This window comes from Lagenorhynchus albirostris, chromosome 20 (genome assembly GCF_949774975.1).
Source record: "Lagenorhynchus albirostris chromosome 20, mLagAlb1.1, whole genome shotgun sequence".
Taxonomy (NCBI): domain Eukaryota; kingdom Metazoa; phylum Chordata; class Mammalia; order Artiodactyla; family Delphinidae; genus Lagenorhynchus; species Lagenorhynchus albirostris.
The window spans coordinates 47,977,244-47,998,868 of NC_083114.1; the positions used below are offsets into that span (position 1 = coordinate 47,977,244).

At 64.9% G+C, this 21,625-nt stretch overlaps 1 protein-coding gene across 2 annotated transcripts; it reads left to right on the top strand.

Moving 5' to 3' along the window:
- Window positions 1-1,516: 1,516 nt before the first annotated feature.
- Window positions 1,517-20,290, top strand: FASN (fatty acid synthase). Of its 2 annotated transcripts, XM_060134473.1 has the most exons (42): window positions 1,517-1,674; window positions 3,612-3,749; window positions 4,541-4,693; window positions 5,935-6,108; window positions 6,324-6,524; window positions 6,638-6,760; window positions 6,845-6,960; window positions 7,051-7,185; window positions 7,839-8,301; window positions 8,387-8,574; window positions 8,663-8,852; window positions 9,516-9,610; window positions 9,743-9,877; window positions 9,982-10,185; window positions 10,304-10,419; window positions 10,656-10,828; window positions 10,902-11,093; window positions 11,175-11,255; window positions 11,371-11,556; window positions 11,741-11,920; window positions 11,997-12,200; window positions 12,838-13,142; window positions 13,422-13,814; window positions 13,897-14,061; window positions 14,158-14,276; window positions 14,364-14,518; window positions 14,673-14,876; window positions 15,050-15,200; window positions 15,287-15,465; window positions 15,551-15,670; window positions 15,866-15,988; window positions 16,098-16,321; window positions 16,400-16,601; window positions 16,737-16,888; window positions 17,001-17,092; window positions 17,301-17,452; window positions 17,546-17,791; window positions 18,034-18,222; window positions 18,502-18,732; window positions 18,845-19,065; window positions 19,153-19,251; window positions 19,346-20,290. In XM_060134473.1, the coding sequence occupies exons 2-42, from the start codon at window positions 3,623-3,625 to the stop codon at window positions 19,733-19,735; spliced, it is 7,548 nt and encodes a 2,515-aa protein (XP_059990456.1). In that variant the 5' UTR covers window positions 1,517-1,674; window positions 3,612-3,622; the 3' UTR covers window positions 19,736-20,290. The 2 variants fall into 2 exon arrangements, with proteins under 2 accessions (XP_059990456.1, XP_059990457.1); XM_060134474.1 differs by lacking the exon at window positions 1,517-1,674 and having other exon boundaries at window positions 3,650-3,745.
- Window positions 20,291-21,625: the final 1,335 nt, after the last annotated feature.

The following is a 21,625-nucleotide window of genomic DNA, read 5'->3' on the forward strand; positions in this document are numbered from 1 at the left end:
AGAAAATCCCACAGAAAGGTTGTTCGGGACAGCAATTCAGCTGTGGGATCTCGGGGCCCTCTCTCCCCTTTTCCTGTCCTGCCCTTTATTCCACAGTGTGCGAACCAGAAGCCCCCAATGATGAAGCCAAGGGGAAGAATAGAGCAGGGAGTATGGAGCTGCCCTGGGACTACCTGGGGGCCTAGGGAGCACTGTGGGGGGGGTGGTGGCGTGTGGCCACGTGAAGCCATGTTGTCTGGTTTGACGTGCCTGTCCGTTCTGTGTTGTCCCTGAACATCCGCGGACAGTGCCACACTCCACTGACAGCCCCTGAGCTTCGGAGGGCAAGGCAAGAGGGGTTGCCAAGGAGCCAGGCGAGGAGCGCAGCAGCGTTTGATTTCAAGACGATGAGGCTGCGGGGCACCAGCCCCAGGGAACTGCCAAGGCTCCTCTGGCCTCACAAGGGTCTGTCTGTGGCCCCAGAAGATAGCCAGGGCGGTGCAGGGCGTGGCCACCAGGCCGGGAGGGCCGTCTTCCTGGACTCTCACTTGACCCCAAGACGGAATGTCTGTTTCTTTTTGGTCTGGAAGTTAAGGGTTTTTTGTAAATTCGGTAAACATTAGAGCAGGGGAATTACAAAGGAGGGCGCGCCGGTGAGCGGAGACGCAGAGTTCCGCCGGTGCGTGTGCGCGCCCGCGGGTGAGAAAGGCCACGTGCGCGCGCGAGTGCCTCTGCCCAGGGAGACTCCTTTGTTCAAATCACACCAAGAGGTGTCCGTACACAGCCCGCTTGCCAGATGGCCGCGCCCCGTCCCCGCGGCCGGCTGCGGGGAGCCCCTGCCCGGCCTCGGGAGCGTCCCCCCGGTCCCCGCGCCCGCCTTGCGAATTTGGGAGGCGAGGCAGGGAGGACCAGCCGCGCCGCGTTGCGGTGACCGGCAGTAACCCCGCGCGGGGCGCCCTCGGCCGGGTCAACGACCGCGCTCGCCCGCTGCGGTCCGCGCAGCGCCGGCCCATCACCCTATCGCCTAGCAACGCCCACTCACGCGCCGCCATTGGTCCAGCGCGCACGCCCCCGGCCCCCGATTGGCTGCGGCTGCAGAGCGAGCCACGCCCCGGGCCGGCTTCGCTTGTCCCGGACGCCGGCCCTTCAGTCCTTACGCCCGGGGGTTCGTCCGGCCCCCAGTGTGGCCCCAGTATAACCCCCAGAGTGACCCAAGCAAGCCCCATCCCGTTTCCACTGCGCGCCGTGCACACGTGGCCCCCGAGGCCCCGTGGGTGGGGGCGGCCCCGGGATGCGTGGGGCGCGGAAGGGAAGTCGTGGGGCGGGGGTGACGCTGCGCCCCGCCCCAGCGCCCCCCGAGTCCCAGGGCCCCCAGCCCGGCGCCCCCCTGGCGCGCCCCCGCGCAGAGTCCCGGCGTCCGGCGGCGGCGCGCGGCATCACCCCACTGGCGGCGGCGCGCCTGGTCCCGGGGCGCAGCCCTGACGCTCATTGGCCTGGGCGGCGCAGCCAAGCTGTCAGCCCATGTGGCGTGTCCGCGCGGGGACGGCAGCGGTTAAATAGCGCCGGCGCGGGCCTAGAGGGAGCCAGAGAGACGGAAGCGGCCCGGCCTCCCCTCTGCCGCGCGCTCCATCCTCGCTCTCCCTCCGCCGCCCACGCCACCGCCCGCGCCCGCGCCCGCGCCCGCGCCCAGACCAGGTACGAGCGGCCAGGCCGGGCCGGGGTCGGGAGTTGGTTGCCGGGGGCCGGAGTCCTGGGGCCGGGCAGGGGCCGGGGCGGGGGTGGTGCGGTCAGGCTCGAGGGGGCGCCGCCGGCCCGCATCTTCCGGCCTTGGGCGCGCGTCGTCCGGCGCGCCAGTGGCGAGGGGTAGCCCCGCACAGCCTGCCCTGGTCTCGGGGTCCGAGCCCCCGGTATGGATGTTCGAGCCCCACGGGGCGCCCGAGGCCGGGCGGCGAAAGGCCCTCGCGGCATGCCCCAGGCCCGGCGGGGCAGGTGGGCGGATGGCGAGGGGCGGACGCCCAGGAACGCCGCGAACAGCCATTTTGGTCTTGGGCTGGGCCGGGCGGCTGCGGACCCTCGAGGGCCTGTAGGAGCCCCCAGCCGCCCGGTGTGCGCCTAGCTCCGGCAGCCCACAAGGGCCTCGTTTCAGGCCGGGCCGCCAAGCCCCTCCATCCGCAGCGTCCCCCCACCTCCGGGTGCGGGATAGCAGAGTCTCAGCCGACCAGAGGGCCTAAGAAGAAGGGAGGGTGGTGGGTGGAGGAGGCGCGGGGCCGGATGAGGACGGCTTCCCCACCACGTGGGCTCCGTTTGGAGCCCCCGAAGTTCTGGGGGGAGAGCGGCTCCTGCCCCGTACAGCCTCGCGGCGGCGCAAGCGAGACAGTGCGCTCTGCAGGGGTCTCCACCCCCTTGCCTAGTCCCGCCGGACTCCGCGTGAATAGCAAGTAGGGGGAGAACAGAGCGGGCGCTTTCTGGAGAAGCAGCCGCCCCGGGAGCTGGTGCCTCTGGGCCGGCAAAGGGCTCTTTATTTAGCGCTGGGGGAGGGGGCTCCCTCTCTGCCGGGACAGCAGGGTGATCAGGGCACCCAAGGAAGACGCTCTCTCCACTTGCTTGTGCTTTCCTTTGCTCAGAGAGACGCTGGAGGGCCGCTGGTTGGCGAGTCCAGCAGTCATTAGCGCCATGAGGCCCTGGAGCCTTGGTGGAAGTGTGCAGGATCAACCCTGGCCTTGCCCCCTTCCTCAAGGGCTGTACAAGAGCCCCCATCCTGAGCCCACAGCCTCAGGGTAGCCTAGGCTCCCTCGTTGGCGTCTTGGGAACCTGGGTCTGGGTGGCCAGGCAGGCTGCGTGGAGGTTGGCAAGCAGGACTCTGAGGCCTCAACCTGTGCAGGTGTGTGGGTCTGGGTAGCACTTGACCGGCACCTGACTAGGAGTAGTTCTCCAGGTTGGAGCTCGCTGGAGCAGCCATACGGGCTGGGTCTGTTCACTGTGGGGCAGGGACCAATTTTGCCCCAGAGCCCCCCAGGCCTTGGCACTCTCAGTGCCTGAGCCGTTGGGCCCAGCATGGAGGACAGCGTGGGGTGCTGAGTGCAGAGCCGGCCGGTCAGCAAGGGTGCGCTTTCTCACCCGCACGTTTGCCCCTTCTCCTTCGCCTGCTAAATTCCCTTGGCCAGCTCTTGATAGGCTGATGGCCAGGCAGCCCTTTCCTAGGAAGGGTTTGGGCCCTTCTCTGGGTTGGCCCTGCCTGCCTCCCACTGTGAGGCCCCCTCCTGAGACCACTGCAGCAGGGCCGTTTTGGGGTCACCCCAGGCCAGGGCCAATGCCCAGAGAGCCCAACACTGCCAGTGAGAGGTGCAGGCAGGCTGGACCGGAGTGGACTCCCCGCCTCCCAACCGCCGTACACATACTTCCCCCAGGGCATCCGTCTGGCTGGCACACAGCACAGGAGCTGGCCGTGTGGATCTTTGTTGTGGGGCTTTCTGAGCTGCTGCCCTCAGACCCTTGGGTGGGCCAGATGGCGGAGGGGGGTCAGGGAGCCAGGGCCGGGGGAGCAGCAGCTGGGCCTCCAGTGAGGCTGCAGACTGGCAGTGTGGGTGCTGAGGTTGACCAGTGACCGGGCCCCCACACCACCCTCCCTGCAGAGAGAGCAGCCATGGAGGAGGTGGTGATCGCTGGCATGTCCGGGAAGCTGCCTGAGTCGGAGAACTTGGAGGAGTTCTGGGCCAATCTCATTGGCGGTGTGGACATGGTGACGGATGATGACAGGCGGTGGAAGGCAGGTAAGTGGGCCTGGGTTCTCCTCTCACTGCCGCTGGGTACACAGTCTCCAAGCTACCAGGACAGGCCTGCTCTGGCCTGAGCTCCCGTCCCACCTGCAGAGCCAACGGTCACCCAAGGTGAGGCCATGCTGCAGGCTCTTCCTGCGAGATGGCGCCAGGAGAAGGCTCAGGGTGAAGGAGAAACTGGGGCCTCTGGCCAGTGGACTAGGGACTGAACTCCAGTCCGCAGGAGACTGAGGGCTGGCCCTGGGCGTGGTCTTTGCCCACTTCACAGATGAGCTGGGTAAGCTGCGAGGGGGCAGATCCAGAACTAGGCCAGGTGGGTGAGCACCTTTGGCCCCACTGCCCACCACCTGGTCCCTGCAGAGCCTGGCCAGCCACTGCTGGCCCACATGTCCCAAACTGTCAGATAAGACATGAGGCTCTCCCAGGAAGCTGGTTGGACTCCCTCACGCCCAGTAGGTTCTTCAGCAGAGCGGCTCTTCCTGATCTACGGGATGTGAGTCAGTGTGGCGGAGCCTGGCCTGGCCTCAGCCTCTGGGGCCAGTGTCAGGCCAGGCAGGGGGTCTCTAGCCAGGACAGGACAGTGGTGGGTGGGAGGAGGGGGCCCTCCCCCCACCGTGCTGTGCTCTGGGACACCACCCGTGAGCCTCCCCCTAGGGCCCCCTCTCAGAAGTGGGCCCACCCATCCCGGGGAGCCTTGGCTCCCTGTTGCCACAGGGACGCCACTGTCAGTCACTCGGGGCCGTGAGGTTCCGTGGCTGGCCCCTCCACCTGCGTGTGTTCCACAGGACTGTATGGCCTGCCCCGGCGGTTAGGCAAGCTGAAGGACCTGTCCCGGTTTGACGCCTCGTTCTTCGGGGTCCACCCCAAGCAGGCAAACACAATGGATCCCCAGCTGCGCTTGCTTCTGGAGGTCACCTATGAGGCCATTGTGGACGGAGGTGGGTCATCAGGAGGCTGACAGCCAACCTGGGACTTCTGGGGGCCCATCCCTGAGGTTCCTGCCGCCCCTCTTGAAAGCGTTCCTCCATTTTGCTTCTAAGAGCAACATGTGTTCATGACAAAACATCCAAAACATAGGAGCTGTTGAGGGAGCGGAGTCCTGGGCCGGGGCCAGTGGGCTGGGGAGGCATGGGCCTTGGGCAGGTCACATTTCACAGCTGCACACCAGAGGTGTCCTAGGCATGTCCTGATGCCCCAGTTTCCTCACTCCCCATTGCATGGCTGATCCTGGGGGCGAGGGAGGGTGCCAGGCAGAGTAGGAGGCGAGACCTGGCCCCACGACTGTTACCCTCCACACTCTTCTCTGCCGGCTTAAGTCTGGCTTTGGACAAGTGCCTCGAAGCCAGCTGCCCCTTGTCCCAGGGCACAGACTTGTCCCAGGGACACCAGGGACGTAGAAGTCCTGCCAGGTGGGAGAGGGCAGGCTGACATGTGGGTGAGGCCCCTCAGTAGGTGAGCAGTGAGAGCTCAGCTCTGAGGGGGAACCTGGGGCCTGCCTACTCCCACCTGTGGTTGACAGAGTGGGTATCCTGGCCTTGCAGTTTCTTGTCCTGCAGCAGATGCTAAGTAGTCTCTGGGGTTGACACTGAGCGTGATGGGGTTATGGACACATGCTGCCCGGGGTGAAGTGGAGGGGAGGGGAGAGGACCCTGGTAGGGGAAAGTGGAGACCTTTCCACTGCCCAGGCCCCACCCGGAGACCTTGGATGCGGCTCCCCAGGGGCCGGCCAGTGTCCCTCCCTCCTTCCCAAGCCTGGACACTCGGCTTTTGTCTCTCTCTGTCTTCTTATCTTGGCCCGCCCAGGGCAGGCCGCCCTCAGGGCTCACCAGACCCTGCCAGCAACACCAGGGGCCAGGGGAGTAGCCTAGGGACAATGCTGCCCTCTGTCCCCACCTCCGGCTGTCTCTGGCCGCTGCCTGACCCAAAGCCTGGAGCCCCACCTGGCACCCCGCCCGTGCCTGGGCCCTGGTTCCTTGTGACCTGGTTATCCGTTCTCAGCCCTACCTGGGCTGGCCGCCCCACTGTGGCTCTGCTCTCTCTTCCCTGGCCCACCTCGTCCCTTCCAGAGCCAGGCTGAGATGGAGCCTCCTCTCACCCAAGCCAGGGAGGCTGAGAGGCGAGAGCTGGGTGGTGGGCTGGGCATGTCACAGCAGCTAGGGCTGACCTCTGTCTCCTACAGGCATCAACCCAGCTTCCCTTCGTGGGACGAACACCGGTGTCTGGGTGGGTGTGAGCAGCTCTGAGGCCTCAGAGGCTCTGAGTCGAGACCCTGAGACCCTCATGGGCTACAGTATGGTGGGCTGCCAGCGCGCCATGATGGCCAACCGCCTCTCCTTCTTCTTCGACTTCAAAGGTGGGTGCACACACAGCTCCTCTGGGCCTCGGACTGGGGCAGGGTGGGGCCGGACGGCAGCTGAGACCCTTCCAGACTCTGACCTCCCCCCTCCGAGGAGGGCCTGCAGGGGTGAGGTCCTGGTATCATAGGCTCCACATGGAGGGCACCTGCTAAAGCTGCCAGGGCCCCAAGGTTGGGGGAGTCCCACAGCTGCATTGTGCCCTTGCCTGCAGGGCCCAGCGTTGCCCTGGACACAGCCTGCTCCTCCAGCCTGCTGGCCCTGCAGAGCGCCTACCAGGCCATCCGCAGTGGGGAGTGCCCCGCGGCCGTTGTGGGTGGCATCAACATCCTGCTGAAGCCCAACACCTCGGTGCAGTTCATGAAGTTGGGCATGCTCAGCCCTGAGGGCTCCTGCAAGTCCTTCGATGCAGCAGGTGAGGGCGGAGGGCGTGGGAGCACAGGATAGCAACCCCGCCCCCGTTTCACCCTACACCAGCCCCTGAGCTCTGCCCTGAGCTCCTAGGCCTGAGGTGCCCTCTGCCCCCAGGGGACGGCTACTGCCGTGCAGAGGCTGTGGTGGCCGTCTTGCTGACCAAGAAGTCCCTGGCCCGACGGGTGTATGCCACCATCCTCAATGCCGGCACCAACACTGATGGCTTCAAAGAGCAAGGTGGGAGCATCCCGGGCAGGGTGAGGGTGGGGCTGCAGGCGGTTAGGTGATTGGTGGTGTGCTGAGGCCTGGCCCCGCCCACAGGCGTCACCTTCCCCTCTGGAGAGGTGCAGGAGCAGCTCATCCGCTCCCTGTACGAGTCGGCCGGGCTGACCCCCGAGTCCCTGGAGTATATCGAAGCCCATGGCACTGGCACCAAGGTGAGAGCCCTGCCTGGCCGTGTGCACACCCCACACCCCATGCCGGAGAGGTGCCGGGGTGGAGTCCTGACCTCCCTGAGTCCCCCACAGGTGGGCGACCCCCAGGAGCTGAATAGCATCATGCGGGCCCTGTGTGCCACCCGCCAGGACCCCCTGCTGATCGGGTCCACCAAGTCAAACATGGGGCACGCGGAGCCCGCCTCGGGGCTCGCAGCACTGATCAAGGTAGGCGGGCGGTCTGGGGCCATCCTGCCCCTGCCTCCTCAGCTTCCTGCTGCCCGGTCGGGGGAGGATCCCCACAGGCTGTGCTGGGGGGTGTGGGCCACTGAGACCCAGACAGCAGGGTGCCAGCATGTAGCCATTCCCTGCCCTGGTCCACTGGGCCAGACATCTTGCCCGGCACTGCTCCACAAGAGACCAAGCCAGAGGGTGGAAGCAGCAGGGCGGCCCCACCTGTCCAGGGCTGCCCTTCCCCGTGGCCTGCTGACCAGTTGGTAGCCCAGAGCATCCAGGTCAGCCCTGCTCAGGCTCCCTGGTGCTCTGGGCTTCCTGGGCCACTGTAGCCACCCGTCTGCAGCTCTTAGATCGGGACCTGGGGTGGAGTCTGGCTGAGGGACCTTTGTGTCTAGCCCCATGGCCATTAGTCCGGAGGTGGCAGGGACCCTAGATGAGGCCCAAGGCCGAGAGGGGAAGGGGCCTGCGGCTCGGTCACCAGACCACTGCACTGGGGCTGGGCAAGGTTGGGGGGGAAGGAAGTCTGTTGCAGCGGGCAGGTGGCCTCAGAGTGTCCTCAGGAAGGGAAGTACCTGAAGCCCACCCTGACCAGCAGGGCAGGGATCCCGGGGCTGGCCACCCCACTGACCATTAGGCACCCATAGGTGCTGCTGTCCCTGGAACACGGGGTCTGGGCCCCCAACCTGCACTTCCACAGCCCGAACCCCGAGATCCCAGCGCTGCAAGACGGGCGGCTGCAGGTAGTGGACCGGCCTTTGCCCGTTCTCGGGGGCAATGTGGGCATCAACTCCTTCGGCTTCGGCGGCTCCAACGTGCATGTCATCCTCCGGCCCAACGCCCAGCCGCCCCCGCCACCTGCCCCACACTCTGCCCTGCCCCGTCTGCTGCGGGCCAGCGGGCGCACCCTTGAGGCGGTGCAGGGCCTGCTGGAGCAGGGCCTCCGGCACAGCCATGACCTGGCTTTCGTGAGCATGCTCAACGACATCGCGGCCGCCCCCACGGCCACCATGCCCTTCCGTGGCTACGCTGTGCTGGGCGGCCAGGGCGGCAACCAGGAGGTGCACCAGGTGCCGGCTGGCAAGCGCCCACTCTGGTTCATCTGCTCCGGTGAGCCCCCGGCTCCCCAGGGTGTCCCCGAGGGCAGTGGGGGCAGGGCCGCGCAGCCCTGCCCTGACGCCTCTCACTGGGACAGGGATGGGCGCACAGTGGCGCGGCATGGGGCTGAGCCTCATGCGCCTGGGCAGCTTCCGCGATTCCATCCTGCGCTCAGACGAGGCCGTGAAGCCTTTGGGACTGCAGGTGTCGGACCTGTTGCTGAGCACAGATGAGGCCACCTTTGATGACACGGTCCAGTCCTTCGTGAGCCTCACTGCCATCCAGGTGCACCCCCGGGGTCTGGGGTGAGCGGGCCGGCAGGGCGGTCAGCCTGGCGTCCCCGGGACTGGCGTGACGCACCCCGTTCCCCCAGATTGCCCTCATAGACCTGCTGACCTCCATGGGCCTGCGGCCTGACGGCATCATCGGGCACTCCCTGGGTGAGGTGGCCTGCGGCTACGCCGACGGCTGCCTCTCTCAGGAGGAGGCTGTCCTCGCTGCCTACTGGAGGGCCCAGTGCATCAAGGAGGCCAACATCCCGCCTGGGGCCATGGCAGCTGTGGGTAGGTGTTGCCCTGCGCTCTGCCATCCCACTCCACCCATGGGCCTGAGGGTCTCCGTGGGAGGGGACGTCTACGCTGGCACTTTCGACATTGGTGCTGGGCAGAGGCAGGGTTCTGGGGTGACTCGCCGGCCGCCGTCCTCCTCACTTCAGGGTGAGAGCGACCCTGACAGCCTGCTCCAGTGTGCCCTGTATGGCCCCCCTGAGCCTGCTGGCCTTGGTGCTCAGCACACTTGCCCATGGGCATCAGGAGAGGCCAGCATGGTTTTCCCATGAGCCTGAGCTAACTGGGGGCTGCAGGGGAAGGAGTGGGCCTGTTCGCACTTCAGGCAGGCAGGGCTGGGGACGGAAGGACACCCGAGAAAACCTGAGGGACTGGCAGGAGAGTGAGGCCAAGGTCCTCTGTGGTTGGTCAGACGTAGGAGCCTTTGGCCTCAATACTGAGCCGAAACTGGCTCCCGCCTCTGGGGTAGCATTAACGACACCTCTGCCTGAAACCAGACACGGCAGGGGTGAAAGTGCCTCGTAAAGGTGCCGCTGTGCAGCTGTCATCACCACCTCTGTCGTTAGAGCCACCCCGGCAACGTCTTCCTCCCCCTGGGGAGGGGCTGAGTGAGGGTGCCGGCTCCCTGTGGCCACCTTCTGAGGCTGTCTCTGCCCTCAGGCTTGTCCTGGGAAGAGTGTAAGCGGCGCTGCCCCCCTGGTATCGTGCCTGCCTGCCACAACTCCAAGGACTCTGTGACCATCTCCGGACCTCAGGTGGGCCCTGGGAGGCGAGGCCTCATCCCCAAGTCCCCTCCTATCCCTCAGGGTGAGCTCTGCATGGGAAGCGGGGCACAGGCCTAGGACTGCTCGTCCAGCGCCCCTGCGCCCTCCCCGCCCCCACCCCAGGCCGCAATGTCCGAGTTCGTGCAGCAGCTGAAGCAGGAGGGTGTGTTTGCCAAGGAGGTGCGGACAGGTGGCATAGCGTTCCACTCCTACTTCATGGACTCCATCGCCCCTGCGCTGCTGCAGGCACTCAAGAAGGTGGGTTGCTGCCCCATGGGCTGCCTGGCGGGGGCCTCCCGGAGGGCGGGCGGGCAGGCGGCCCCAAGCTCCCTCACGCCGACCCAGCCTGACCGTGTGTGCAGGTGATCCGGGAGCCACGGCCCCGCTCCGCGTACTGGCTCAGCACCTCCATCCCCGAGGCCCAGTGGCAGGGCCACCTGGCCCGCACGTTCTCAGCTGAGTACAACGTTAACAACCTGGTGAGCCCTGTGCTGTTCCAGGAGGCACTGAGGCACGTGCCCGAGCACGCCGTGGTGCTGGAGATCGCCCCCCACGCCCTGCTGCAGGTGCGTGCTGGGGGGGCAGGATGGTCAGGTCCGGGAGGGATGGCGGTTGGGCTCCGTGTGGCCTTGTGGGGTTGGGTGGGAGCTAGTCAGGGAGGCCCAGCCTGTCTCTGCCTCTCAGGCCATCCTGAAGAGAGGCCTCAAGTCCAGCTGCATCGTCATCCCGCTGATGAAGAAGGACCACAGGGACAACCTGGAGTTCTTCCTCGGCAACGTGGGCAGGCTCCACCTGATGGGGTGCGTCCCCTCGCCCTGCTTGACCCTGGGAGCCCCTCAGCCATAGGCTGGCCTTGAGATCGTCCCCAGGAAGCGGGGCTGTGGGTGCTGGGCCACTGTCACACCCTCACTGCAGCCCCCACCCCACCCCGTCTCGGTCATCCCTGGGGTCTTAGGGGAGAATGGTTGGCAGTACCCACCCCAGGGTGGTCCTGGGGTCAAATGTGCTGCTCACATCTCCCCTCTCCACCCTCCAGCATTGACATCAACCCCAACGGTCTGTTCCCACCCGTGGAGTTCCCGGCCCCCCGGGGGACCCCCCTCATTTCCCCGCACATCAGGTGGGACCACAGCCAGACTTGGGATGTGCCCGCCATGGAGGACTTCCCCAGCGGCTCGAGCTGCTCCTCTGCCACTGTCTATAAGATCGGTGAGTGAGGTGTGGGCAGGCGGGGGGCGGCTCCTTCCTCCCGCTCGCTGGCACTAAGGCCCATGCCCCACAGATGCCAGCCCTGAGACCCCTGACCACTACCTGTTGGATCACTGCATCGACGGCCGCGTAATTTTCCCCGCCACTGGCTACCTATTCCTGGTCTGGAAGACACTGGCACGAGCCCTGGACCAAAACATGGAGCAGGTGCCTGTGGTGTTCGAGGACGTGACACTACACCAGGCCACCATCCTGCCCAAGACAGGTGAGGCCGGCGGCTCGGGATGCGGGGCGGGAGTGCCGCCTGCTGACCTCTGCTGCTGACCTCTGACCCTGCTGCCTGCAGGGACCGTGCCCCTGGAAGTGCGGCTTCTGGAGGCTTCGTGCACCTTCGAGGTGTCTGAGAACGGCAACCTGATCGTGAGCGGTGAGCGGGGGCACCCGCCCAGGCTGCAGAGTCCCTGGTGGGGGTCTCTGGGTGGACCCTGGCTGCCAGCTCAGCCCGGCCTTGCCCTCAGGCCCTCTGCCACCCCCGCCCACAGGGCAGATACACCAGTGGAAGGACCCCGATCCCAGGCTCTTTGACAACCAGTATGGCACGGGCCCCACACCTGTAGACCCCAGTGCTGCGTTCCACCTGAGCCAGAGCGACGTGTACAAGGAGCTGCGGCTGCGGGGCTACAACTACGGCCCCCACTTCCAGGGCATCCTCGAGGCCAACCTCGAAGGTGGGTGCAAGGGGGCCCCACTTTATACTCAGGAACATGCTTTGGGGCTAACTCCTGCTGCCCGGCGTTAGATGCCCAAGCTGGGTGAAGGGAGGGCAGTTGTGGGTGTGAGGGGGCCGCATGGAGGAGAGGGCCCACTGGGGGAGAGACCCAACCTGGCCGACTGATGGTCCCTCCACCCCAGGTAACACAGGCCGGCTGCTGTGGAAAGACAACTGGGTGACCTTCCTGGACACCATGCTGCAGATGTCCCTCCTGGTCCCGGGCCACCGCAACCTGTGCCTGCCCACACGCATCACCGCCATCCACATCGACCCCACCACCCACCGGCAGAAGCTGTACGCGCTGCAAGGCGAGACACAAGGTAGCCCCGCCCTGGCCCCGCACACTTGCGTCCCTGCGCCAGGTGCTGCCCGCACTTACCCAGCATGTCCCCGCAGTGGCCGACGTGGTGGTGAACAGGTATCTGAACAGCATCGTGGCCGGCAGCGTCCACATCTCGCGGCTCCACGCCTCGGTGGCCCCTCGGCGGCAGCAGGAGCAGCTGACACCCGTCCTGGAGAAGTTCTGCTTCACGCCGCATGTGGAGAGCGGGTGCCTGGCTGGGAGCCTGGCCCTGCAGGAGGAGCTGCAGCTGTGCAGGGGTGAGGCCTGCGCCCACCCCCTTCATCCCGGGGTCCAGCTCCCAGTTCCTGTGCCCAGTCTGGCAAAGGGGAGCTCATCACCTCCCCTCATCGCCCCGTCACAGCCCCTCCTTCATGTGGAGCCCAAATCTGCCTTCCCCTCGTGAGTGCCCCCAGGCCTGGCTCCCCCCACCCAGAGCTGATGTCTTCAGAGGAGGCCTAGCACACACAGGTGACAGATTTGTCCTCTTCTGTCTATGCCCCTAGCCAGGCATATAGGCGTAATGCCATGAGACAGCTCCCTACACAGGGCTCACACCCAACCTGATGGGTGGGGAGAGCTGGGGAGGGGCAGCAGGGCCATCAAGGCACTGAACCCACCCTCTGGAGAATCCACCCTCTGTAGGGCTCACACCTGGGTGGGAGGCAGAGCAGCCCTTCACCCGCCCAGTGGTCCAGATGGTTGATGCCAGTTTCTAGCCCTGGAGGACTGGACTGCCCACTCCGTCCTTCTATTTGCTGTCAGTGGGCAGAGCCGGGCGGTGGGTCCTGCTTACCTCTGAGTCCCTGCTCCAGGCAGACACCAGTTGCTGGGGGACCTTCAGGAACCCCAGCCCAGCTGAGGCTCTTCCCTAGCACCCATCTCTCTCCTCCCCAGGGCTGGCACAGGCACTGCAGACGAAGGTGGCCCAGCAGGGGTTGAAGATGGTGGTGCCCGGGCTGGACAGTGCCCAGGCTCCCCGGGAGGCCCCGCAGCAGGGCCTGCCTCGGCTGCTGGCCGCTGCCTGCCAACTGCAACTCAATGGGAACCTACAGCAGGAACTGGGCCAGGTCCTGGCCCAGGAGCGGCCCCTGCTGTGTGACGACCCCCTGCTCAGCGGCCTCCTCGACTCCCCAGCACTGAAGGCGTGCGTGGACACCGCCCTGGAGAACACGGCCAGCCTCAGAATGAAGGTGGTGGAGGTGGGTGCTGGGCGCAGAGGCAAGCACTGTGGACCCAGACGCAGGCAGCCCCGAACACCAGGAGGGCCGGGGCCCCTCTGAAGCGAGGCCGCCCACACACTGAAGGGGAAGGAGCACAGAGAAGGGGCTGGAGGTGGGCTCTGCGGGTGCTGTGGACAGGGCAGCGCTGGCCCGTGGCCTCAGCGGAGTTGGTGGGTGGGCCTTTCTGGGAGACACCCAGCTGAGGGGGTGGGTGCGCCTGCCCCGCGGCAGCTGATCCAAGGAGCTCTTCCACCCCAGGTGCTGGCTGGTGACGGCCGACTCTATTCCCGCATCCCGGCGCTGCTTAACACCCAGCCCCTGATGCAGCTGGACTACATAGCCACTGACCGCCACCCCCAGGCCCTGGAGGCGGCCCAAGCCAAGCTGCAGCAGCTCGACCTGACCCAAGGCCAGTGGGACCCTGTGGACCCGGCCCCCAGCAGCCTGAGCAGGGCTGACCTCCTGGTGTGCAACTGTGCCCTGGCCACCCTTGGTGACCCGGCCACGGCCGTTGGCAACATGGCGGCTACCCTGAAGGAGGGAGGCTTCCTGCTGCTGCACACGCTGCTCGGAGGTTACTCCCTGGGGGAGACTGTCGCCTTTCTCACCTGCTCTGAGTCACATCAAGGGGGGCAGCACCTCCTGAGCCAGGTGCGGGGCGGGGCCGGGATGGGGAGGGGCCGGGATGGGGAGGGGCCAGGAGGCTGCCGAGCACTGACCCCCCAACGCACAGGACGAGTGGGAGAGCCTATTTACCGGGGCATCCCTGCACCTGGTGGCCCTGAAGAGGTCCTTCTACGGCTCTGTGCTCTTCCTGTGCCGCCGGCCAGCCCCGCAGGATAGCCCAGTCTTCCTGTCCGTGGAGGACGCCAGCTTCAGATGGGTCGACTCACTGAAGGTCAGTCCCTCCCAGCCCTGGCCAGGCCTGGCTAATGCAGCTCCAACGCTGGGGCCTGGGGAGCCCCCAGAAGCCAACCCCTCCCTCGTTCTACAGAACATCCTGGCTGACTCCTCGTCCCGGCCCGTGTGGCTCATGGCCGTCGGCTGCAGCACCTCAGGTGTCGTGGGCATGGTGAACTGTCTCCGAAAAGAGCCCGGCGGGCACCGGATTCGGTGAGATGCCCACTGAGCTGCATGCCCCTTGCTCCTCCCCTCCAACCCCCCCCCCCAGCTTCCCCTCACCTGTCTGGCTGCCCATAGGTGCGTCCTGGTGTCCAACCTCAGTAGCACGTCCCCCACCCCTGAGATGGACCCAAACTCCTTGGAGCTGCAGAAGGTGCTACAGGGGGACCTGGTGATGAACGTCTACCGGGACGGGGCCTGGGGGGCGTTCCGCCACTTCCCACTGGAAAAGGGTGAGCGCCCAATGTGCCACCCTGCCCCCCCAGTCTCCTCACCTCGCAGCTGGGTGGGCTGAGAAGGAGAGGGCAGGGGGACCCTGGCTGGAAGCCCTGCCCAGCCCAGGGCTGCGTGTGACCCTGTGGCAGCTCCACTTTCTGTCACCCACAGACCGGCCAGAGGAGCAGACAGAGCATGCCTTCATAAACATTCTCACCCGAGGGGACCTCTCCTCCATCCGCTGGGTCTGCTCTCCTCTGCGCCACGCCCAGCCCACTGGCCCTGGAGTCCAGCTCTGCACCATCTATTATGCCTCCCTCAACTTCCGAGACATCATGCTGGCCACGGGCAAGCTGTCCCCTGACGCCATCCCAGGTACAGGCAGCACACGGTGGGGGGACCAGAACAAAGACCCTTGGGGCCAGGACCTGGGAAGAGGGGGGTCCTCACCCCACAATGCTCAGGAACCTGGGAGGCTCCTCGAGCCCAAGCTCACACACTGGGGTCCTCCTGGGGAGGTAAGGGGCTCACCCACCATCTGCCCCCAGGAAAATGGGTCGCTCGAGACTGCATGCTGGGCATGGAGTTCTCCGGCCGAGATGCCAGAGGCAAGCGTGTGATGGGGCTGGTGCCCGCCGAAGGCCTGGCCACCTCCATTCTGGTGTCTCAAGACTTCCTGTGGGACGTGCCTTCCAACTGGTGAGTCGGTCAGGGCTGTGACCTGGGGCCCAACATGGATGTGGCCAGGGATCAGGCCAGAGCTGACCCCTGCGCTGTGCCCATAGGACCCTGGAGGAGGCAGCTTCAGTGCCCGTCGTCTATGCCACAGCCTATTACGCGTTGGTAGTACGCGGACGCACGCAGCCTGGGGAGACAGTGCTCATCCACTCGGGCTCGGGCGGTGTGGGTCAGGCCGCCATCGCCATCGCTCTCAGCCTGGGCTGCCGCGTCTTCACCACTGTGGGTAAGCCTACAGCCCTTCCCAGAGCCCAGGACTGCCCCTCCAACGCCTGAAGCCCAGACTTACCAGCAGCATCTCTCCCCACCAGGGTCAGCTGAAAAGCGGGCATACCTCCAGGCCAGGTTCCCACAGCTCAACGAAGCCAGCTTTGCCAACTCCCGGGACACGTCCTTCGAGCAGCACGTGCTTTGGCACACGGCCGGGAAGGGTGAGTGGCTCCCATCACTAGCCAACCGCCACCCACCCATATTCTCAGCCCCCTCTTCCTCCCATCCCCCCCCTCCGGCCAAGCTGGAGGAGACACCGGCCCAGGCGGGGACAGGGTCTGGCCTTCTGGACTTGTGCCACGTTGGCTGGGCAGTGGTCTTGACTGTGAGGACCCCTCTTGCCCCCCCACCCCAAGGTGTTGACCTCGTCCTGAATTCCCTGGCGGAAGAGAAGCTGCAGGCCAGCGTACGGTGCCTGGCCCAGCATGGTCGATTCCTGGAAATTGGCAAATTTGACCTTTCCAACAACCATCCCCTGGGTGAGGCTGGGCAGCAGGCCGGGTGGGCAGGAGGCTGTTGGGCAGGGCAGGGGTCCACAGGGTGGGCTGTCAGCTGAGTAGTGAGGCCGCCACCTGCCCACCTGTCCAGGCATGGCCATCTTCCTGAAGAACGTGACTTTCCACGGGATCCTGCTGGATGCAATCTTTGATGACGACAGCGCCACCTGGCAGGAGGTGTCGGCGCTGCTGCAGGCGGGCATCCGGGACGGTGTGGTGCAGCCCCTCAAGTGCACCGTGTTCCCCAAGACCCAGGTGGAGGACGCCTTCCGCTACATGGCCCAGGGCAAACACATCGGCAAAGTGGTCCTCCAGGTGAGTAGGGCACCCCAGGCACCCCCAGCTCCGGCCCCTGCCGGCAGTGTGTGAACAGCGGTGCTACCTGGGCTGCAGGTACGCGAGGAAGAGCAGGAGGCGGTGCTGCAAGGGACCAAGCCCACCCTGATGGCGGCCTTGTCCAAGACCTACTGCCCAGCCCACAAGACCTACATCATCACAGGGGGCCTGGGTGGCTTCGGCCTAGAGCTGTCCCAGTGGCTCATGCTGCGAGGGGCCCAGAAGCTGGTGCTGACCTCCCGCTCCGGGATCCGCACAGGTGACCGGCCCCAGGGAGCACGAGGGTGGGGCGGTGGGAGAGGCCTCAGTCAGCTCCCCGTCCTGCTGCCCTCCGGGCGCCTGGGCCTAGGGCCAGAGCCCTGATTTGCCCATCCCCACCATCTGTGTCCCGCAGGCTACCAGGCCAGGCAGGTCCGTGAGTGGAGACGCCAGGGTGTGCAGGTCCTGGTGTCCACCAGCAACGCCAGCTCGCTGGATGGTGCCCGGAGCCTCATCACTGAGGCCACCCAGCTTGGGCCTGTAGGCGGCGTCTTCAACTTGGCCATGGTGAGGACGGCTCTAAAGGGGCTGCAGCCAGCTGCCCAGGGAAGCCCCCCGCCCCAAGCAAGCCCTCCGAAGCCCTGGGGCAAAGGCAGGTGCTAAGATCCCCTCACCCCAGGTCCTGAGAGACGCCATGCTGGAGAACCAGACCCCTGAGTTCTTCCAGGACGTCAACAAACCCAAGTACAATGGCACCCTGAACTTGGACAGGTGGGCTACTCCATTCTCTCTCTCCTTCTCCCAGCCCTCCCCCGCACGACCCTCACACTGCTGTCCAGAGACCAGGCCACAGGCCTCTGCCGGGGTCTGAACCAAGGGTCCGGGACAGTGGAGGCGGTTTGGCAGGCGAGCCAGGGATCCTGGGCATGTCGGCCGGTGGGCTGGGGAGGCCGGCTGGGGGTGACTCAAGAACCCACAGGGTGACCCGGGAGGCATGCCCCGAGCTGGACTACTTCGTGGTCTTCTCCTCGGTGAGCTGCGGGCGTGGCAACGCCAGCCAGACCAACTACGGGTTCGCCAACTCCGCCATGGAGCGCATATGTGAGAAGCGCCGGCATGACGGCCTCCCAGGTGGGTCCGCCCGCCCCTCCTCCTCCACTCCTGCGGTGCCACCCTCACTTGTGCCCCTTCTCACCCCAGCCCCCCACCCTCCCTCACCCGCAGGCCTCGCCGTGCAGTGGGGTGCAATTGGCGATGTGGGCGTCGTGCTGGAGACCATGGGTACCAACGACATAGTCATTGGCGGGACGCTGCCCCAACGCATCATCTCCTGCATGGAGGTGCTGGACCTCTTCCTGAACCAGCCCCACCCCGTCCTGAGCAGCTTTGTGCTGGCGGAGAAGAAGGCCGCAGCCCATGGTGACGGCAGCAGCCAGCAAGACCTGGTGAAGGCTGTGGCTCACATCCTGGGTGAGGGAGCACCCTGCACCCCCCAACTGGCAGACACTCAGCTCCCCTGAGTCTGGTCTCCCTGGCTGCAGAAGGGGGCATGCCGGCTTGCTCATGGAGGGAGAGACACAGGTGGTCTGTGCAGAGCTGGGTGGGTGCTGTGTGCCATGACCATAGTGATGATGGTTGGGGAAGACCCAGCCGTCAGGATACAGTACCCACCAAGGCCCATCCCCCATTGCCAACTGAGCGCCTCTCCCCAGGCATCCGTGACTTGGCCACTGTCAACTTGGACAGCTCACTGGCAGACCTGGGCCTAGACTCACTCATGGCCGTGGAGGTGCGCCAGACGCTGGAGCGAGAGCATGACCGGGTGCTGTCCATGCGGGAAATCCAGCAGCTCACGCTCCGGAAGCTGCAGGAACTTTCCTCGCAGGCTGGCACAGCTGATGGTAGGTGTGGAGGGGGGTATCCCCGAAACAGCACAGGTCCTCTCAGTGCTGCTGGCCTGTGAGCAGCCTGGACCCACCTGCCCCCACCCAGGTCAGGGCTCGTCCATCTGGCCCCGTCCTGAGAGCCCTCAGTGGGAGCCCAGTGCCCCCATCCACCTCCTACCCTAGCCACCAGCAGCCCTAGTCAGGTGTGTGCGTGTATATGTGTGCATGCTGGGGGATTGTAGCAGGGGACCCCATGTGGCCCCGGCCCTCCCTGGCATCTGCCCCTCTTCACAGAGCTGGTGGCCCCCACACCCAAGGAGGACAGCCCTGCCCGGCAGCAGGCCCAGCTGAACCTGAGCACCCTGCTGGTGAACCCTGAGGGCCCGACCTTGGCTCCACTCAACTCTGTGCAGAGCTCCGAGCGGCCCCTATTCCTGGTGCACCCCATCGAGGGCTCCATCACGGTGTTCCACAGCCTGGCTGCCAAGCTCAGCATTCCCACCTACGGCCTGCAGTGCACGGGAGGTATGTCAGGGTCCTGCGGAGCTGTCCCCACAGCGGGCCTCCTCCGTCCCCCAGTGGGTTGGGGGTGACGTGCACGTCCAGACAAGGGCTAAGCCTCACGCTGTCCCTGCAGCTGCGCCCCTGGACAGCATCCAGAGCCTGGCCGCCTACTACATCGAGTGCATCAGGCAGGTGCAGCCAGAGGGGCCCTACCGCATCGCTGGCTACTCCTATGGGGCCTGCGTGGCCTTTGAGATGTGCTCACAGCTGCAGGCACAGCAGAGCGCCGGCCCCACGAACAATAGCCTCTTCCTGTTCGATGGCTCGCACACCTACGTGTTGGCCTACACGCAGGTGAGGATGGCAACGGCGCCCCTGGGGCCGGGTCTGGAGTCCCAGCCCCTTGTGCCGCCACTGCAGCAGCCCCTCCTCCCTTTGCAGAGCTACCGTGCCAAGATGACCCCTGGCTGCGAGGCCGAGGCCGAGGCCGAGGCCATGTGCTTCTTCGTACAGCAGTTCACTGACGCGGAGCACGGCAGGGTGAGTCTGCAGATACCGCGCGGCCAGAGGCCTCCCGACACCCCTGCCCCCATTCACGTGCCTGGCGCCACTCATCGTCCTGTCTGTCCTCCAGGTGCTGGAGGCGCTACTGCCCCTCGAGGGCCTGGAGGAGCGCGTGGCAGCCGCCGTGGAGCTGATCGCACAGAGCCATGCGGGCCTGGACCGCCATGCCGTCCGCTTCGCGGCGCGCTCCTTCTACCAGAAGCTGCGGGCGGCCGAGAAGTACACGCCGCAGGCCACCTACCATGGCAACGTGACACTGCTGCGCGCCAAGACAGGCGGCACCTACGGCGAGGACCTGGGCGCCGACTACAACCTGTCCCAGGTGTGCGACGGCAAGGTGTCCGTGCACGTCATCGAGGGTGACCACCGCACGCTGCTGGAGGGCAGCGGGCTGGAATCCATCCTCAGCATCATCCACAGCTCCCTGGCCGAGCCCCGGGTCAGCGTGCGGGAGGGCTAGGCCGGAGGCTCCTGCATGTGGGGCCCACCCCGTCGGCCCCGCACCCCACGTGCAGCCACCAGTAGGACCAGCGCCCTCCCCGCTCCCACCCCCATCCCGGCTGCCCCGGGCGCGGGGCTGGGACCCGCGCCGCCAACTCGGAGACCTGCCCAGTCTGTGAAGAGTCGGCCGAGCCGCCAGCCAGGCCAAGCTTCCTGAATCGCGCGGGCTCTGCCACGCGGGTCCATTTGTCGTTTCTCCGTTTGGATTCTCCTATTTATTGGGTCGCCAGGGAGACGCCGGTTGGTCCACCTGTGAGGCCGGCGCACGGTAGCCAGGCCGGGGCCCCATGATGCCGGCAGTGGAGCGGAGCAGCCCCGGGCACTGGGCACCCACCCTGTTCGTCTGTGTTCATTTTTCAAGAAACAACATTCAAACTGCTGCTTGGATTTTGAAATTTACTGTAATTGTCTGTGTAAAGAACCATGTCTGGATACTGTTTCATTTTTACACCAACCTGGTAGAAATGTTGTCTCCTCTGGAGCCTCCCCACGATTAAACCGCACGTGCGCTCTGGCCTCTGGGCATCCTTTCTTCCTGACCAGCCCTGTGAGCCTGCGCTGTCCTGGCCAAGTCCTGGTGGCCCGGAAGGGACCACCCTCTGCTCCCTGCTGGAGGGAGGGGGCAACGCCTGGCTCCTGAAAGCAGGCTGGACACCTTGAGGCAGGGGCCCCTCTATCAGGGAAGCTTGACCAGGAGGAGACAGGTATGCCGTCTTATGATCCACTGGCATAATTGTGGGGTACCCCCTAGGGTACCCTTGCCAGATTTCCTTATCCCTCAGGGAAACCTCAGGTTTTCTCTCCTGGCCTCAACTGAGTGGAGGATGCCCACCCACATTATTGAGAGTAAACTTTTATTTGAAGTCACCTGATCGTAGACGTGAAGCACACGGACCAAATACCTTCACAGCAACACCTAGGTGAGTGTTTGCTTAACTGGCCTAGTCCAGCGGAAGACTGGCCACACAGGTTTAGGCAGAAGGAATGAAGGCTACATGGAAGGAAGTAGTGGGGCAGGGAGGCCCCTGAGCATCTGAACCTCGCCAAGCCAAGGGATGAGGTGGACGCACTGGGCTGGAAGCTTCTGGGCCAACAGCAGAGGTGAGATGGAGCAGGGAGAGAGGTGGGCCCTGCACTGGGCCAGGACTGAATCTGGGGCCGGGGGAGCAGGCCCACTGCTAGACTTCTAGAAGGATGTGTTGAACCCAGAACATCCGGGGGCCCTTATATGTTCCTCAGAAAGTTCAACGTAGAATTACCATGTGAGCCAGTAATTCCACTCCTAGGTATAACTCAAAAGAATTGGAAACGGACTCAGATACTCGTACGCCAATGCTCATAACACGAAGTGTTACTCATCTACAACAGCCGAGAGGTGGAAATAATCCAAGAGTCTGTAAACAGATGAATGAGTATACAAATGTGGTCTGCCCACATAATGGGTATTATTCAGCCTTAAAAAGGAATGAAGTTCTGATAACATGCTACAACATGTATCAGAACATAGTGTGAAAAAGTTTCTGGAGCAGGTATGTTAATATCGGAAAAAGTAGGTTTCAGAGCAAAGAATAGGTTAGATATAAAGGATCATTTCATAATGATAAAAGTGTCAACTAATCCAAAGGACTTGAGAACCCGTGCTCCTATAACAGAGCTCCAAATTACACAAAGCGAAAGATCTGGAAGAAGAATCGGAATTCCCTGGCAGTCCAGTGATTAGGACTCCGTGCTTCCGCTGCAGGGGGTGTGGGTTCAATCCCTGGTCGGGGAACTAAGATCCTGCACGCTGCATGGTGCAGCCCAAAAAAAAAAAAAAATCAGGCAATCTACAATTACAGTTGGAGATTTC